General features: G+C 48.7%; 6 protein-coding genes across 6 annotated transcripts; 5 read left to right on the forward strand and 1 right to left on the reverse strand.

Annotated features, from left to right (window-relative positions):
• Positions 1-388: 388 nt before the first annotated feature.
• P175DRAFT_0531442 (uncharacterized protein) lies at positions 389-2,470 on the forward strand (the record flags this gene model as incomplete). Its single annotated transcript, XM_040899874.1, has 2 exons — positions 389-1,480; positions 1,544-2,470. 2 exons carry the CDS (start codon positions 389-391, stop codon positions 2,468-2,470), a joined length of 2,019 nt encoding a protein of 672 aa, XP_040753296.1.
• A 1,234-nt stretch (positions 2,471-3,704) lies between these two features.
• P175DRAFT_0500792 (lipoate synthase) lies at positions 3,705-5,244 on the forward strand. The gene has a single exon (XM_040897026.1). The coding sequence runs from the start codon at positions 3,735-3,737 to the stop codon at positions 5,004-5,006; it is 1,272 nt and encodes a 423-aa protein (XP_040753297.1). The 5' UTR covers positions 3,705-3,734; the 3' UTR covers positions 5,007-5,244.
• Positions 5,195-7,379, reverse strand: P175DRAFT_0500793 (phosphoserine phosphatase SerB). Its single transcript, XM_040897027.1, has 3 exons — positions 6,365-7,379; positions 6,041-6,298; positions 5,195-5,960 (listed from the first exon to the last, which is right to left on the reverse strand). Exons 1-3 carry the CDS (start codon positions 7,199-7,201, stop codon positions 5,646-5,648), a joined length of 1,410 nt encoding a protein of 469 aa, XP_040753298.1. The 5' UTR covers positions 7,202-7,379; the 3' UTR covers positions 5,195-5,645.
• Positions 7,380-8,257: 878 nt separating this feature from the next.
• On the forward strand, positions 8,258-9,242 carry met16 (phosphoadenylyl-sulfate reductase (thioredoxin); the record flags this gene model as incomplete). The annotated part of the gene is made up of 2 exons (XM_040899875.1): positions 8,258-8,435; positions 8,497-9,242. The coding sequence occupies 2 exons, from the start codon at positions 8,258-8,260 to the stop codon at positions 9,240-9,242; spliced, it is 924 nt and encodes a 307-aa protein (XP_040753299.1).
• A 3,100-nt stretch (positions 9,243-12,342) lies between these two features.
• sC (sulfate adenylyltransferase) lies at positions 12,343-14,972 on the forward strand. Its single transcript, XM_040897028.1, has 6 exons — positions 12,343-12,653; positions 12,747-12,774; positions 12,908-13,090; positions 13,330-13,475; positions 13,547-13,616; positions 13,678-14,972. Exons 1-6 carry the CDS (start codon positions 12,485-12,487, stop codon positions 14,804-14,806), a joined length of 1,725 nt encoding a protein of 574 aa, XP_040753300.1. The 5' UTR covers positions 12,343-12,484; the 3' UTR covers positions 14,807-14,972.
• Positions 14,973-15,152: 180 nt separating this feature from the next.
• P175DRAFT_0500798 (uncharacterized protein) lies at positions 15,153-17,198 on the forward strand. Its single transcript, XM_040897029.1, has one exon. The coding sequence runs from the start codon at positions 15,181-15,183 to the stop codon at positions 16,906-16,908; it is 1,728 nt and encodes a 575-aa protein (XP_040753301.1). The 5' UTR covers positions 15,153-15,180; the 3' UTR covers positions 16,909-17,198.
• Positions 17,199-17,551: the final 353 nt, after the last annotated feature.

A 17,551-nucleotide genomic window follows, 5' to 3' on the forward strand; every position in this document is an offset into this window, starting at 1 on the left:
CCCTGAAAAGCGGATCGTCCACGTTGTGGTGCGGCGCACTTTGCAGATTCTGCCCAATAATCTAACCTCGTTGCTGGATCTCACCTCTCTCTGGCATGCAAGGATAGTGGTGTAGTGGCCCTTTACACTTGGTTCAAGTTCCAGAGTCTAAGATAACCCCTCTGGAAGGGGCAGAGGGACATGCCCGTTGTCCGGCGCTCTGTCACCGCAAGGCAGCCAAGGGATGTTTGGGAGCCCATCCTGTTTCGTAGTATAAGGCCCTGTTGGCCGCTTTCTTGACTGTGGCGCCCTGGTTCTTTTTGTTTTGTTTTCCCTCTTGCCCTGCCCCATCACCAGTCTAAAAGTGGTTCTCACTTGTTGTACCACCGAACTTTTTGTCGAGTTAACCATGTCCTCCATGGACTGCGAAATCGCAAAGGTGCAATTCAAATCACACCATAACCACGATCGTCATAACACCATGGCTACAAGCCCTGTTCCGACATATGTAAACAGAAGCGCTCCGACGTATAGTATAACAGCTCAAGACCCAGCATCCCATGGCAATAGCCTAGCATCTCCACGCTACTCTCCAAACGTCCAGCCCTGGAGGAGACAACAAGCCCAGAGTTCACTATCCTTCATCCCATCAACCTCCCCTCGCTCCGAACAATCCGAGTATACCACCTCGCAACTGAAGCACTCTAAAGATCGTGGTGCCGCGTGTGTTTCGCCTTTTCGCTCCGTTCGCCGGATGAAGGAGCCTTTCCAGCTCCGTCTGCCCGCGTCTCCAACTTCTGAAAACAACCCTAGCTTTTCCAAGGAATCCCGGGTTACTCCAGTACCATCTCAGACCCGGACATTACGAACATGGCGCTCAGACCAGAACCTCGTGTCTTCCAGTCTAGAGACATTTGGACTCCTCCCTAGTCCCCCACTGTCTGATACTCGCGCATCCCAACCGTCCCCATCATCTACATACTTCTCATTGAAAGCTGGATCCGAGTTGGATAACGATCAAGACCAATCCAAAGAATGTATTTGCTTTCCCGGAGCACAGTCCTGTGGTATCTGCGACCCACGCAGCCATGCAACCGAAGTCGATGATCGGAATAACTCATTTCGGACCACCAATGTGCATATGGCACATTCGAATCTTGTGAGGCAGTGGGAAAGCGATGATGGGGAATTGACCCCCGCGTTGACGGAGTCGGAGCGCATGTCCTCACCCGCAACCTACTCGGATCTAGGGTCGGTAGGCAAGAGAAATTTCTCGGGCTTCTCTGCTGTAACTCAGCGAAGTAGATCGGGGACCGTGTCGAGCGAGGGCAGCTGGGTGCCGAGCAGTCTTTCATACTGTGAAACATGGCTCCAAGGCGCTCCCCCTATGGAGGGTACAGGAGACAAAAGTGGGAAATCGAATGGGTTTAACCGAAGGAAGTTTCAGATAGTTCAAAAGAGCCCTCTTATCCCCGACTGGAAACGCGGACCGAATGATGTGGTAAGTCAATTTTATGTCAACACACACCACACACACACACACTAATTGCATTGCTTGTACTAGATGTTTGCGGTAGCCAGTAAAACAAAGCCAAAGCTTGTGGATATCTCGCGACAATCCTCACCGGCTATGAGCTACTCACTACCCACTCCAATCCATGTGGTACCCTCGACGCCCGATCAACCCTTACCAGAAATATCGGCTTTCAGCCCTGATACGCCCCTTGAGCTGTCAGATAGTGGATATGTCACCCACAATCCCACATATTCTCCAGCAGACCCTAGTAGGGATAAGGATGACGAGTATACCGACTCGAGTTCCGTGGGTTCAAGAAGTGCCAGTGACAACGTTGTCTGCGACAAGGTACCGCCGAGTACTGAGCGCCCGAAACCACCTTCAATACCCGATATAGCACCCAGAGTTATTTCCTCACCGACGATGCAAGTGTCTTCAGGCGGTTCAAACAAACCAGACCAGGAAGAACTGGAGAAGTGGTGGGATCACGAATGGACCGTTGACCAGCTTGAGCATTCCGTTAAAGATTTCCCTCGCAATAAGCTCCGGCTTACGTCGCCAGTGATCATGTTTCTTCGCCATAGCCATGAGAAGGCTCTCATGCGACCCTTTCGTCAGATATTCCCCGATGCCCCCGAGAATCTGCTTGATTCTCTCTGTGCCGTTTTGATAGCACGAAACTACGTTATCTCCCTGCCGTCCCACAGCCGCCGAACTATCAATCTGCCAGCTCGGTCTCACTTTTCCAAACTCGACCCTGTCCCTGAGAAGGCCTCCTCCATTCTGGGGATGAAATACGGCCAGTCCTCATCCTCTCGGATCCGAGACCGGGTTCTCGGGTCGCGAAGCGACGAACTTCGCAAACATCTGGATCGAATTGTCGAGGGTCTTCTTTTTGAGATCTGCGGACCGACCAACGAAGCCTTGAAATCCGCCGTCCTTGTTCTGATCCAGGTCCTTGAAGCCAAGGCATAATAATACTCATTACCAATCCCTCCAGCAGTCTATTCCTATCCATTCTTTCCTTTTGACAAGGCCATTCCATATTCATTTATTGCTGTCTGTTTCCTTTTCCTTTCCGCCCTAGATTGTGTAGATCTCAATCATTGTGGCAAGCATATCCCATCATTTTCTTTGCATCTCATCGCATAGACACTCGTTGTTATTGTCTCTCCTTGTCTCTTTTCCTCGCACCCACCCATACGTTCACTCTGTCCTGGCCCGGGTCTATGTGACCGGAGGATACTCTCCATTTCCTTTGTACCATGTCTACTAAGTAGGCTTTGTTCTGAGCTACTGTGGTTTATATATAATTGTGCAGTCAATCCTTGAACAGCTGATAGAATAATGTAATGATACCCTATTTCACTCATCCAGCTCATTTTGGAGAAATTCTCTCGCAGCCCAAATAATAATCCATCGTCATTTCTTACCAAGTGTTTCGTCGGGTATCTTAAGACCAGTTCCATTTTTCTGACCAAGACAACACGAGTGATCTTAAATTTTCAGCATTTATTGGTGTATGCTAAGCGCTTACATGCATGTCGGGAAGTATCCATACTCAAAGTGTCTAGAATATTTTCATGTTTAGGTAGTAAAGGCACGGAGTTACCCTGCATAGACCACTAATGCTGATACGAGTTTTGTCAGTATAAACCATCAGCTTCACGGTGTCAAGCTGGTTGTCTCCGATGAGATGGTACAAGAAGGTGCTTCTAGTGTCATTTCTTGTTTGTAATGGTACTGTGGACTTGTCTGATGCAATTGTGAAAGGTGCCCGCGTGCCTTGTCATCATCAGCTCAATGCATGAATCGAGCGATGACCTATCCGTCGATTAACATCTTTTCTGGTAGTTCCTCAGAACAGAGTGGGTTGAACTCACAGGGAAACGTCCAGATTAAACGTCTCGGGTCTCGATTCACCACTGCAGCATGGTCTAAATTGCCTTGATCCTTCTTTAAGGACGACGACCTCAACATGAGAAGATCGTTATGTTCCATGACAATGACCCTTGGATGCTCTCACAGGGCCATCTGTGTTATAAATCTGCTAAGTAGTAACTATTAACTAACTATATATATGAGACTCTTAAAGAGTCCAATTTAGCATAGTTCCCAATCCAGTTTAGGCTGATTCTGCTGAGTCAGCGGCTTGTCGATCCTCCGATAATCTTTCTTTCCCGCGGGAATACAAACTTTCTACCACCAACGCTGGAAGTTGAAGCAATTTAATCACACAATGGCCGCGGCTTCGACAAACCGACTGAGGATTCTATGCTCCTCCTCGAGGGCTAAGGTCTCTCAATCGGGATCCCTTTTCTACATCGGTTCTCGTGGCTACGCAACCACCGACCCCTCTCCGTCGGCCACTGGCGCCGCCGCCGCCGCCGCCGCTACAGCAGCCCCGACAGCTCGCAGACGGACAACATTCAAGGATAAGCTGAACGCTGGGCCTTCCTTTTCGGATTTTGTCTCCGGAGGTAACGACGATGCGCCCCTGGATCCGTCCGAAGCGTACGCCCTTAAGACGGCCATGGTTGGCCCCGCCGGGCGCAAGAAGGAAATGACCCGTTTACCGTCGTGGTTGAAGACGCCGATTCCGGACTCGAAGAACTACCAGCGCTTGAAGAAGGATCTTCGCGGGTTGAATCTACATACTGTTTGCGAGGAGGCACGGTGTCCCAATATCTCTGATTGCTGGGGTGGAGACGACAAGTCCGCTGCGACGGCTACTATCATGCTCATGGGTGATACTTGTACTCGTGGTTGTCGGTTCTGCAGCGTGAAGACATCCCGAACACCGGCTCCGCTTGACCCGCACGAACCGGAGAACACAGCCGAGGCGATCTCGAGATGGGGCCTTGGATATGTGGTGTTAACGAGTGTGGACCGTGATGACCTGGCCGATGGCGGAGCTCGCCATTTCGCTGAGACGGTCATTAAGATTAAACAAAAGGCGCCGAGTATGTTGGTCGAGTGTTTGACTGGTGATTACGCCGGCGATTTGGATATGGTTGCCCTCGTGGCGAAGTCCGGGTTGGATGTGTACGCGCATAATGTCGAGACCGTTGAGGCTCTGACACCGCACGTGCGTGACCGCCGCGCCACCTTCCAGCAGTCCATCCGTGTTCTCGATGCTGCGAAAAAGGCCCAGCCGTCGTTGATCACGAAAACCTCTCTGATGCTGGGCCTCGGTGAGACTGACGAGCAGCTCTGGGATGCTTTACGCCAGCTCCGTGCCGTGAACGTCGATGTTGTTACATTCGGTCAGTACATGCGCCCGACCAAGCGGCATATGGCTGTCCATGAATACGTTACCCCAGACCAATTTGAGTTGTGGCGCCAGCGTGCGCTGGAAATGGGCTTCCTGTACTGTGCTTCCGGCCCCCTGGTTCGGAGTAGCTACAAGGCCGGTGAAGCATTTATTGAAAATGTTCTCAAGAAGAGGCGCGCTGGAAATCCGGGAGCTGTGGGCGAGAAGCCGGTTTCTGTTGACGAAGCAACACGTTGATCTTCTCCTAAAATATTTTGCCCTATTTTCAACATGTTTCTCTCTCTTTTGGCGCCGGGTGACAATTGGCATTTGTAACCGTACATTATTATTATTATTATTATTATTTTCAGGGTGTTTTGTTCACAAGCGAATTCGGACTTCATTATTCTAGACGTTCCCTTTACAACTACCGAAACTCCAGCGTAGAGCAAAAACCAATAGCATTTTTAGTTCAACAGATAGATTTATTCAATGAGACGAGTATCATAAATACATACATACATATATATATATATATATATCATTTAATCAGAGGCTCGCTTATGTACCTTTATGTTCCGTCAACTACACCTACGTCCGGACAGAATGTTACCATATACGTTTCCATGCCTGGTTAGTCGTGGTTGAATCATAACGGCGACAATCGCATATTCGAAAGTCCTGGGACTCGAACCAAGAATGGAAATAAAAATCTGGAAATATGTATAATAAAACCTTGTAGGACCCGCTGACAAGTCGTTGAAGCAAAAAGGTCTGCGCCGGGCGAGAGACCAAGGAATAACCACCGGGAAAGGTAGGGTTTGATAGCTCCGTGCTCTAGAGAGAAGTCATAAGAAGCCATGCATTTTTTTTTTTTTTTTCATTTTTGCATGCAGACTAGACAATGAGCTCCTCAACTTCTTCCTGAGTCATACCAATGAGGTAGAGAACGTCGACAAGGCTCTCCCCATTGAGACGGGTTGGAGCCTCGAGTTGAACCTTGCTCTTGGCGCGCCAGGCCACTCCAAGCCCAGCGGCGTGGAGCATGAGAAGGTCATTGGCACCGTCACCAACGGACACCGTCTGCGAGATGTCGATTTTGTGATCTGCAGCGATAGAGTAGAGTAAAGCGCGTTTCTGATTGGCGTCAATGATGGGATATGAATCGACTAGTCGCCCTGTTAGGGTTTGCGATGTGGGGTCAATTTCCAGCTGTAACACAGGAAATCGAAGCAATTAGTACTGTCCAATGATAGTCCGGAATTAGATGGGGCGCAAGGCTTAGCACGTACATGATTAGCATGGGCGTAGTCAATACCAAGCTCGCCGGCCAACCATTCCGCAAGAGGCTGGAACCCTCCGCTCAGAACCGCAAGCTTGCAACCGAGCCTCTTTAGAGCTTTGCATAAGTCCTTTGCGCCGGGGGAGATGGTGATCACGGACTTGAGCTTCTCAAAAACGTCAGCAGGAACTCCCTTCAGCAAGCTGACACGCTCCTTGAGCGATTCCGAGAAGTCAAGCTCGCCATTCATCGCACGGGCGGTGATTTCCTATCCGTATTCAGTGTGAGCGAGACAGAGAGACACTTTAAGACAGGATAGATAAGGCTGACGAACCGAAACTTGCGCCTCAACGCCGATGAATTTCGCAATCTCATCAATCACCTCATTTTGAATCAATGTACTATCCATATCAAACACAACTAGTCGCTTGTGTCTGCGGAATACGCTCTCCTTCTGGAGCACAACCTCTACGTTCCATTCCCTCTCAAATCGCCATATGCTTTCATGCTTGCGAAGGTCAGAAAAGGTGAGATAATCTGGATTTGGAGGCGGCGCAAATGTGACCTCAACAACGCGAGGTTGGTCATGTCGGTCGAGGCAACGGTGGGAGGTGGCCATGCGCTGGTACGGGGTCGGGAGAGATTCAATGACCTGAAGGAAATTGGTCAAGCACATCTGTGAGATATAGGGACCGTACAGATGATCCAACGGCTCGGGTTCCAGTACTGGGGGTTCGCGTGGTATTTTATCCATGTCAAGGGTCGGCGCCGAACCGACGGGAACCATGGGGTGCGGAAGTTTATCGCCAGGGACATGGGTGAATGAATCGGGATGGGGGTGCAGGTGGATTGGATCAGAGGCCTTATAGAATATCGTGGCGACTAGCTTGGGGGTTCCGAGAGGAAGAAGACCTTCCTGGTGGTGGAAGATGCTATGAATGATCCCACTATCCGTCACCCTCTTCGGGTCAGGGCTGATAGGGTTCGCATTGCGTGTGAAGACGGGGAGGCTAGGCTCTTCAGCGTTCTCGAGGACATTGCCTATGGTTTGGTTGTAGGGAACCGACGGTTTATATTGCTGATGATCATGGATGAACGAGCTGCTCGAGAAGTTTTGTTGCAAAACTGGCCGGGTAGGGCGGGCCCCAGAGGGGGGGTTTGGTGTTGACATTTCGCAGGAAAAAGAAGGAGAAGCGTGGGAAGCTAAAAAGGGTCGAAGGAGGGAAAAGAGCTAAACTCTTGATAATTCAGGATTCTCAGCAATCAACGGAACCCGCCCAAGGGGAACTGATCCCTCCGATAGCACGAGATGTAGATTGAGAGCGACGAAATTCGTGACTTCGACAGCCCCAAACGGCGTTGAGATGCGGGATGTCCTGCATCGATCGACAGCACGTGGTTTCCCTGGATGCCTGAGGCGCCCATCACATGATTTGATATGATTTCTGCCGGGCGGTGAAGTTCTTCCGACTGTGGGGCATCGTGGAACTTGCAAGTTTAGTCTTCAGCCTTCCTCTATCCTGATGGACAGTCGTTACTGCATGACATACGATAATACTGCTACTCACTATGTAGTAAGGATGAAAATGATTAATCTTCACAATAATCTATGTATGTGCTCCTCTTGCAGGTTCCTACGGTTTGGTTACTAATGAGATGGAATAGTCTGACATCAGAACGCCTCTTCAGAACAAAAACATCATCGATGACTACCAAATTCCAAATTTACTAGGGAAGAAGAACGATTTCTAATCGATCTTGAGCTTGCTTCAGATGATGTTATTATCCGCCCAAATATTCTCCGGGTTTCCACCCGTCAAGGAACCCGTCCAAGATGAGTGGATTTATCATCCACTGTCAACAAAGTGTAGCTGAGACAAGCCTGTTCGGGAGGGCGCCAGAGACCCAAAACGCAAGTATTGCGTGATTTCAGGCCAACATGAGGGAATCAAATTTTTCATCATGGTCCCTAGAAATGGCAGGCGGTCACGGGCGATGTCGTGCTCACAGCCGGCAGAATCAGTCGGCAATCTATGAGGGATGAAAGCAGAAAGAAACACGCACCCATTGCCGATAATATTGTGACTGCCCGTGTCGGCAAGTTTTCTATATCAGACGGGCCTCCTGCATCTTACAGCTTTGCATCTTCCCCGCCTCACTCTCCCATCCTCCACCCCTTCCCATACATTGACTGTATACAATAACATTCTCGATTACTGCAGTCAAAATGCCCGCCAAGATGCACAGCAACTATCCCTCTGATTCCGAGACTGTGGATCTCAGGGATTCGACAGAGTCTGGCTATGTCAGTGGTAGCTCAAGTGATGATTATCTGCCCGAGATTGTCTTCACCAAGCCACATCTTCAGTTCCTTAACCGTCAGCTACAATTCCTCGAACCTCAGGGTGAGTGTCCTCTTCTTCCATCCTGTCTACTTGAAACATGGACTGACTTGGCACCCTTCAGATGTCCTGAGATGGTGTGTCACCTCGCTTCCTAATCTCTATCAGACCACCGCTTTTGGCTTGACGGGTTTGGTGATCATGGATATGCTCTCTAAGCTCTCCATCCCTCGCCCTCAAATGGTCAACCTCGTCTTCCTGGACACCCTGCACCATTTCCCAGAAACCCTCGCCCTGGTCGACAAGGTTCGCAAGAGGTACCCTATGCAGCATATCCATGTCTACAAGCCCAAGGGTGTTGAGACAGAGGAAGAATTTGCTAAGAAGCACGGTCCCCGTCTCTGGGAAACGAATGATCAGCTCTACGACTGGATTGCCAAGGTTGAGCCCGCTCAACGTGCTTACCGTGATCTCAACGTTCACGCTGTTCTAACCGGCCGCCGACGCAGCCAGGGTGGCAAGCGTGGAGACCTGGATATCATCGAGGTTGACGAGGCTGGCCTTATCAAGATCAACCCCCTCGCCAACTGGAACTTCGATCAAGTCAAGCAGTATGTCAAGGAAAACGACCTGCCCTACAACGAACTGCTCGACCGTGGCTACAAGAGTGTTGGTGACTACCACTCCACTCAACCCGTCAAGGAGAATGAGGATGAGCGTTCTGGTCGCTGGAAGGGCCAGGCAAAGACCGAGTGTGGCATCCACAACCCGAGATCAAAGTATGCTCAGTACTTGATGGACATGGAACGCAAGCGACAGGAAGAAGCTTTGTCTCAGGCATTGCAGAACCAGCTCACTACTGCCCCATGAGCGGTTTCCATCTCTTCCAGTTTACTTGCATTTGTCTCGGCGTCTAAATATTGGTTCATTCACTTCAGCGGAGTTTTACACAGCCTGTTGGTATTCTTTTTTTTTTTTTCTTGGTGGACCCAACCCCAGATAATGTCGTCATGATTGTTTTGTTTTGCGAAAAGAATTACTTTACCGCTGATGGTTTTCCCGGGCCAAAAGCATTTTCACGCCAACCCCTCTTCCACTGGAAGTCTGCACAGAAAGGATTGGCCAAGCTTCAATATGGACGTATAGTCCTGTATTTAATGAATAGAATGATAGAAGTGGTTAGATTTTTATGGACTAATTTTTTTTTTTCCCCTTTCAATTTACAGTAAACTTCTGCCACAATTGTGGTGCGACTAGAGGAGGATGGCTTTCCACGGGTTTCTTAATCGCAAAAATATTCTAGGTATCCCCAACCCAATTAGAGCTGCAGGGCATAAGCAACCCTCCAACATCACCCATAGCCAGCTCCGATGACGGACACCGCTTCTCCCCCTTACGGATGAAAACTTGGTTCGTTTCTCGAGGAAACGACGGCTATGACCTCACTAACCCAACCCGCTCTAACACCCTTCCAACCTCCGTAGTCGGATAGATTAATCATCTCCGAGGGGAATTAGTTATGTAACTCCTACTAGTACCTAATTGACTGTCTGCCTAGTGCCTACAGCGCTAAGTGGACAGACAGTGAGACACTAGGTGAATGGAAATCGAACACCGGAACAACTACCTACCTAGGTACGGAGTACGGAGTACCAACAATTACAGTACGAAAAACCCTAACGCCGAAACAGAGAAAAAAAAAAGAAAAAAAAAAAAAAAAAAAAGGTAAGCACGCCAGGTTCTGCCTAAATCAAAATGTCGCAATTCTCGGAAGCAGAGAGTGATTCATGGAATAAAATGATGTAAATTATTCACTTATTCTGGAATAATAATTTTTTTTTTTCGGCGCTAAAGGTGATACCGAACTGTCCTCTGTACTCTGATCTGCCCGGTACGACAATAGGTAGAACTTCCCGATCGTGGGATGTACGTCGGAAGGTGGCGGAGATCTAATCTTATCTTATCGATCTTATCAACTAGTGTGGATCTTATCTGAGCTGGAGTTTAGAAATTGAGACATGTCAGAGTTTGGTGGGGTTGTGGGTGGAAAGCTTCGATCGATGTACCTACCGTACATACCTTAGGTACCTACTACTTAACTAGCACTTAGCACTTAGTATATCGCCGCAAAGTATACGGGAGCTAGGTATATTCATAAATGAAATGGCAGATAGGTTGGGAAGGGTCTACTTTTTTATTTTTATTTTTTTTTTTTAGATTTACTATGCTTTCTAAATGCTTGTTTGGCTTTTATTTTGCTTGCCCTTGTTACCAAGGTGGCTGTCCTGGCTGTGTGCGGACGGCAAAAAGAGCTATCATACAAGAGTAGAGAAATGTGGGCGAGTAGAGGAAGGGAAGTAAATTACTTCTATTGTTTGTAGACATACCTTTTCTTTCTTCCATTAGTTGAATTAGGGAAAGTACTTCCCCGCGTTCATACAGGATATTCAGATATACATAGGTGCCCCTGGAATAAATGAATTCTGTTTCTGTTGCAGTAACAGGTGGATAACTTTAAATTAATATTAAAGCAAAGCTGAGCTAGATTTCACTTACATATACTTGCCAAAGTTCACTTTTCGATATCATTATCCAAGGAGAAGCTTCAAGCCTTAAAACGTGTGAGAGCAGGCCCTTACTCCGTAGACATTGACAGGCAGTTTCATAAGTAGCTAGTTAGTTATTCAGGAGAGCTTACAAAGGAGCTACGTCTCGAGTTACATCGGGGTTCCAGTCTGTTTGGGGTAACAATCTCTGGAATTGAGACCCACATACTTCTTGTGTAACAATCAACACTTGTTAAAACCTGAGACCGAATATTTTACAAAAGACCCCTGGAAGTCAATACCTAGATCAGCCACTGGATATTTAAAATTTTAATAGTATTACCACCTATGTTTTAGCCTGGACTGAGGCTGACCGGATGGCTTAAGGCATCCAATCGCGGGGTTTTCTATAGTGGGGTAGGCTAATCCAAAAAGAGACTAGTGAATCACGCAACCCATGTGGAGGATGTCGTGCTAGCACGTGATTCTCTTGCGGGCAGCCATTTCAAGGGAGTTTTTCATGTTTTGCATGGGTTTGGTATTGTTTCAGATTCTATCAGACTTGAGAATATAAATCTAGGTAATTGAAAGATTCAATTGACTGCAGAATTGAGAGGGAACCAGGGGGGGATTTATGAATCCATCAGGCTTCGACCTCCGCCTTGGCAGCTTGGCTTGAATATCAAATTCAAGGAAATTAACCCAAGAATAATCTTCCTCAGCAGAATCCTTATAAAAAAAATAAATAAAATGACGACGACAGTGTCGAGGGAAGAGATAAACAGGGCTTTTGATCTTTCATTTTCTTCGTCTTTTTTTTTTCTTTTCTTTTGGGTAATTTCCCGCCCCTGAAAATCATCAATCATGACTTCATCAAGGGACTTATTTGAGCAACAGAGGCCTATCTCTGGATGTGTATCCCGGAAGATAGAAAGAAGACTGGTTACTCACGGCTGTTTTGCCCTGGTTATTGATCCCAGGAGAAATTGAGTAATTTGCAGGATTATCAGCGGAGGAATATGGGATTCGTATACGTATACCTTGACGAATTGGGAACGTATACTCGAGCATCCTTATAGTCCACAGCCCCTAAATTCCTTGACCAAGTTAATGAATGCACTATACATACAGATTAAAGGGCACATTCAACGTGTTCCTAGGTAGAGATGTATACGTAGACCCAAGACTCAGCTTCTCCACAGCAAGTCTGAAAATCCGACAGTGTAATATGTATTTGGCGGGATGGGGAATTGGCCCCGATGCTTATTATTATAATTATTATTATTACATTACCTGTAATAAAATATTTAACTAAGTTATTCTTCTTTTGAGTCTTTCTAATCTGTCATTCTGTGGTTCCGCTCCGTCACCGTCTGCCCTCGGGCCTTTTCCCTCTCCATCTTTTTTTTTTTTTTTAAACTACGCCTCTTTCCCCTTCGTTCTTCTCGCTCTCTTCCTCCCTCTCTGTCTTCCTCTCATCTCCCTTCTTTTCTTTCCCCCTTTCCCTTCTTCTTGTCTCCCTGCTTTTGTTCTCATATCCTTTAAAAGTATTTACTCATTCACAAAATGGCCAACCCTCCTCACGGTGGTATTCTCAAGGACCTGCTCGCCCGCGATGCTCCCCGCCACGACGAGCTCACCGCTGAGGCGGAAACTCTCCCCGCTATCATCCTGACTGAGCGCCAGCTATGTGATCTCGAACTGATCATGAACGGTGGTTTCTCTCCTCTCGAGGGTATGTTCCAACTGTTCCTTGCGTCATTGTGGCCTGCCTTTACCCCTCACCAGTCCACTTCCTCCGTTCTCGGCTACTAACCACATTCGCTAGGTTTTATGAACCAGAAGGATTACGATGGGTACGCATTATTCTTTCTCTGAGGTCGAATGTCGTGCAGGATATCTCCTAGGACAAGATACCAAAAAATCAAATGACAATGGAGGGGTCTGGAAACCGCCAGGGCACTTGGCTAACTGTGGGGCAATTTCTAGTGTCTGCGCCGACTCCCGTCTCGCGGATGGCAACCTCTTCTCTATGCCCATCACCCTCGATACCTCCAAGGAAGTCATTGAAGAGGCTAAGCTGAAGGCTGGCTCTCGTGTCACTCTTCGTGATTTCCGTGACGACCGCAACCTTGCCATTCTTACCATCGATGACATCTACCGCCCTGACAAGTAAGTTGCTTTTGATTTCTTTCTTTCCTTTTTTTTTTTTTTTTTAACTTGCTTCCCTTGCGAAATTTGAGGGAATTATTTGTTTTCTTGGTCTGGTCTACTCTCTGCTTCAGAAGGATAGGAATGTGGCCAGCATCTGTCGCCCGCGTGAGCCAAGAATCCCGGCGCGGGCAATTTTTTCTTATTCCTACAAGGCACATAAAAGACGCAAATGACTGACGAGATGCTTCGCAATCTAGGGAGAAGGAGGCCAAGCTCGTGTTCGGCGGTGACCCAGAGCATCCCGCTATCAAGTTCCTCAACACCAAGGTTCAGGAATTTTACATTGGTGGAAAGATTCAGGCTATCAACAAGTTGAACCACTATGACTATGTTGGCCTTCGCTGTATGTTTTTTTTTTTACCCCTCCGCCGAGCAAAACCCAAAAAGAACAAGACTGACGCAATCGATCTGTAGACTCCCCCGCTGAACTCCGTGTTCACTTTGACAAGCTCGGCTGGACCCGAGTTGTCGCTTTCCAGACCAGGTTTGTTCTCCGTCGAGATAATTCACATGGCAAAGCAATCCATATTAACTGATTCCCACAGAAACCCCATGCACAGAGCTCACCGTGAGCTGACCGTCCGCGCTGCTCGCGCCCGCCAGGCCAATGTCCTGATCCACCCAGTCGTCGGTCTCACCAAGCCAGGTGACATCGATCACTTCACTCGTGTCCGCGCCTACCAGGCTCTCCTCCCCCGCTACCCCAATGGCATGGCTGTCCTTGGTCTCCTGCCCCTGGCTATGCGTATGGGTGGTCCCCGTGAGGCCATCTGGCACGCCATCATCCGTAAGAACCACGGTGCGACCCACTTTATCGTTGGCCGTGACCACGCTGGTCCTGGTAAGAACTCCAAGGGTGAGGAGTTCTATGGCCCCTACGACGCTCAGCATGCCGTCGAGAAGTACAGAGAGGAGCTCGGTATTGAGGTCGTGGAGTTCCAGCAGGTCACCTACCTCCCCGACACCGATGAGTACAAGCCCAAGGACCAGGTCCCCGCTGGGGTCAAGACCCTTGATATCTCCGGAACTGAACTCCGCAACCGTCTCCGCACTGGCGCTCACATCCCGGAGTGGTTCTCCTACCCCGAGGTTGTCAAGATCCTGCGCGAGTCTAGCCCTCCCCGTGCCACCCAGGGGTTCACCATCTTCCTTACTGGTTACATGAACTCTGGCAAGGACGCTATCGCCCGTGCTCTTCAGGTCACTCTGAACCAGCAGGGTGGACGTTCCGTCACTCTGCTCCTCGGTGACACTGTCCGCCACGAGCTCTCCTCCGAGCTCGGCTTCAGCCGCGAGGACCGCCACACTAACATCCAGCGTATCGCTTTCGTTGCCGCTGAGCTCACCCGCGCTGGTGCCGCCGTTATTGCTGCCCCCATCGCTCCCTACGAGCACTCCCGAAAGGCCGCACGCGAGGCTGTCACTGGCAATGGTGGCAACTTCTTCTTGGTCCACGTCGCTACTCCCCTTGAATACTGCGAGAAGACTGACAAGCGCGGCATCTACGCCCAGGCTCGTCGCGGCGAGATCAAGGGCTTCACTGGTGTCGATGATCCTTATGAGGCTCCTACCAACGCGAACCTTACCGTCGATATCTCCAAGCAGAGCGTCCGCAGCATTGTTCACGAGATTATCCTCATGCTCGAAAGTGAGGGCTACCTCGACCGCCTATAGAGTAGTCACGACCTTTTTTTTTTCTTTTTCTTTTGGAACGATTTGCGCTTTTTTAAACTTTTCTTTTGTATAATGCGATATAAAGACGGGATCTTGGAATAAGACTTGATTTTAAAGGGATCCAGCTGTGTCTCTATTCTATAGAAAGTATTGAATTCAATTGTAATGGCTTAACATGAATTTATATGAATTTTTTTACTTGAATTATTTTATTTGAATCGTCCAGGGGGACCGAAAACATCGTTTGTGCTGTATGGAGAAGATGTAAACAAGACAAACAAGACAAACACCCCAAATCGTCATCTGGCCGGCGAAACTTCAATCGTATCGGCAACAACTTGGATCATGGATTTCATACTTCCAAGCATCCCAAAATGCTTCCACATTGTCGCCGGTTCCCTCGAATATCGGGGTCCTCCCGTTTAGTACGTCCGCACCTCGCCCACCATGGCGCTCAAAATCCACCTTGCCGCCCGTTCACCCGAAAATCGCCTCTTTTGATTCTCTCACCTTCGTTGGGTCGACCCCAGCTTCCCTTTCTCTCCCCCTCTCCAAGCAGTCGCGCCCTTCCACCATTGTCTGTTCATCTTCGCCAGCACTTTGCGCGACTCATTTCCACCGAGAGCCGCAATCACTATAAACGCCGCTTTTCGCGCGGGCTGCGGGTCAGCCTGTCCGTGACCGCTATACTCGTCTTATTCCAGGTGATCAGGTTGGGCGTGTATCATGAAGAACTCGAGCACAAGTGGCCCACGCCGCCGGAATGGACCTGGAAAAGTCGATGGTGCCTGCGGTCGGCCCACGCCCAGCAAAACCCGGAACAGATGGGCAAAGTGATGACTAGTTGGCCGCAGGTTTCGGGATTCCTGGGGGAGTTGCTGGCACGATTGGAAGACATGGATGGTGAAGGAAAGGGAATTGTGGAACAGGAGGAGGGTGGGATCTTAGTGGATGGTGTGGGCAAGACGGGATTTGATATCTCGGCGAAGAGTGAACCATGGAGACGGGGCTATTTCGAGGCTCTTTTGGGAGCTGCCAGGGCCGCGGAGAATCTCGAGGGTTGGTTGACGGACCGGAAGCAGCGTCTCTCAGCACCAGCGGCCTATGTCATTGGTCCATCCAACCCCCGTCCGAAGCCCATGCCACCGGGGCAGAAAGCCATTCTGAAAGAAGAGGATTGTGAGCCGGCATCACCTAGCCCGGAGGTCTTCTACATGAAGATCCTGACTACTCGTGGATTTGATACGAGGCAAAAACTCGATGCCGCTCTTGCGTATGCGGACTGGCTGGACTATAAGGGCTTGAAGGATACCGCGGCTGATATGTATTCTTGGGCGATGGATATCGCAGCTGAGGGGTCACCAGTGGATGCTGCAAAAGTGGTAGATTTGAAGACAGGAATCCTCAGGAACAACGGCAAAGAATCTCCATCTGAAAATATCTTTCGGGTATCCACAGCGCTCGCAGTTCACCATGCCCGACAAGGAAATCTCGCTACAGCTCTATCCATCTTCACCTCCGTGCTAAAAGCCCGCCGTGACCTTCCGCCGGCGCCTCCTGGAGCTCTTCTTCCCCCCACTCAACCTTCATTTCCCAAGCCAACTAACGACCCATTCCGCTCTCTTTTCAACACTCTCAAAATCGTTTTCACCCCGGTTCAATACCCACCTCCCCTCCCCTCTGGAAACGAGCCCCCTCTTCGAACTACCAGCTCTGCCTGCGACGAGGCAGGGTTGATGACCTACATTGGCGAAATCATCTTCGCTTCCTCTTCAAAAGAAAATGGTCTTGCCTGGACCCGTGACGCGGTCGACATGGCCGAAACCACTCTCCTCGACCTCAAACCCGAACATAGCAGCCCGCAACACCGCTGTGCTGATTGCCTCCGTGTCGGCCTAGAGAACTGGAAAACAATGGTCTCCCAACTGGTCGCCCAAGCTCGACAAGATGAGCACGAAACTATCGAGACAGCTAAGGCATCGTGGTTCGGTCCCTCCCAGAAACAGATCCAGGCCAAAACCAAGGAACGCAAGAGATGGGAGGCTGAGAGTATGATCCTGGATGATCGAATCAGAAGAATCCGCCCCATGATCGGGGACTAATCTGCATTACATGGAATCTCCCTCCCTTTCCATTCAAACAGCTAATTGTTTTATATGCGTTTTGTATGATCTAGTGGGATGCATGCAGTCTCTCATGAATTTTTTTTCCCCTTCACTTCCACCCTGTCATTTTTATATCATCACCAGCTAGCTGTGTATGTAAATACAGCCTTTTTGTGTGGAGCTTCCAGTGATTATTTATTTAAAAAAAAATAGTCATTTTTATGTTTCTAGTTGATATGTATGTATTATTAGAAGAGAAACCAAAAAAAAAAAAAAAATTTAACACCTGATCAAAAGACATTTACTGCCATAGCATAACACAGAGGCTGTTAAGTGTCTGTCTATATATATATCAAAAATATTTACTCACTAACCAACTGTACACGCTACATATCTACATATGATCTCCATCAGTGGATAAGGAAGAATTGTTTAGGGGGGAGAAGGAGGAGGGGAAAGAAACAACAATGTACTAATGTATGTGTATGTACCAAAAACGCCTCATGGAGGTAAACAAGAAACTAAGTAGGTACTTGTAGGGTAATAAAGAAAAAGAAGTGCATAATAATGTAAAGGAACGTGGCCAAAAAATTTTGGGGGAGATTTAGCATCCCAAGCGGAAGCGGAATGAATATACAAC

The sequence above is a fragment of the Aspergillus ochraceoroseus genome (assembly GCF_002846915.1).
Source record: "Aspergillus ochraceoroseus IBT 24754 chromosome Unknown P175scaffold_3, whole genome shotgun sequence".
NCBI lineage: Eukaryota > Fungi > Ascomycota > Eurotiomycetes > Eurotiales > Aspergillaceae > Aspergillus > Aspergillus ochraceoroseus.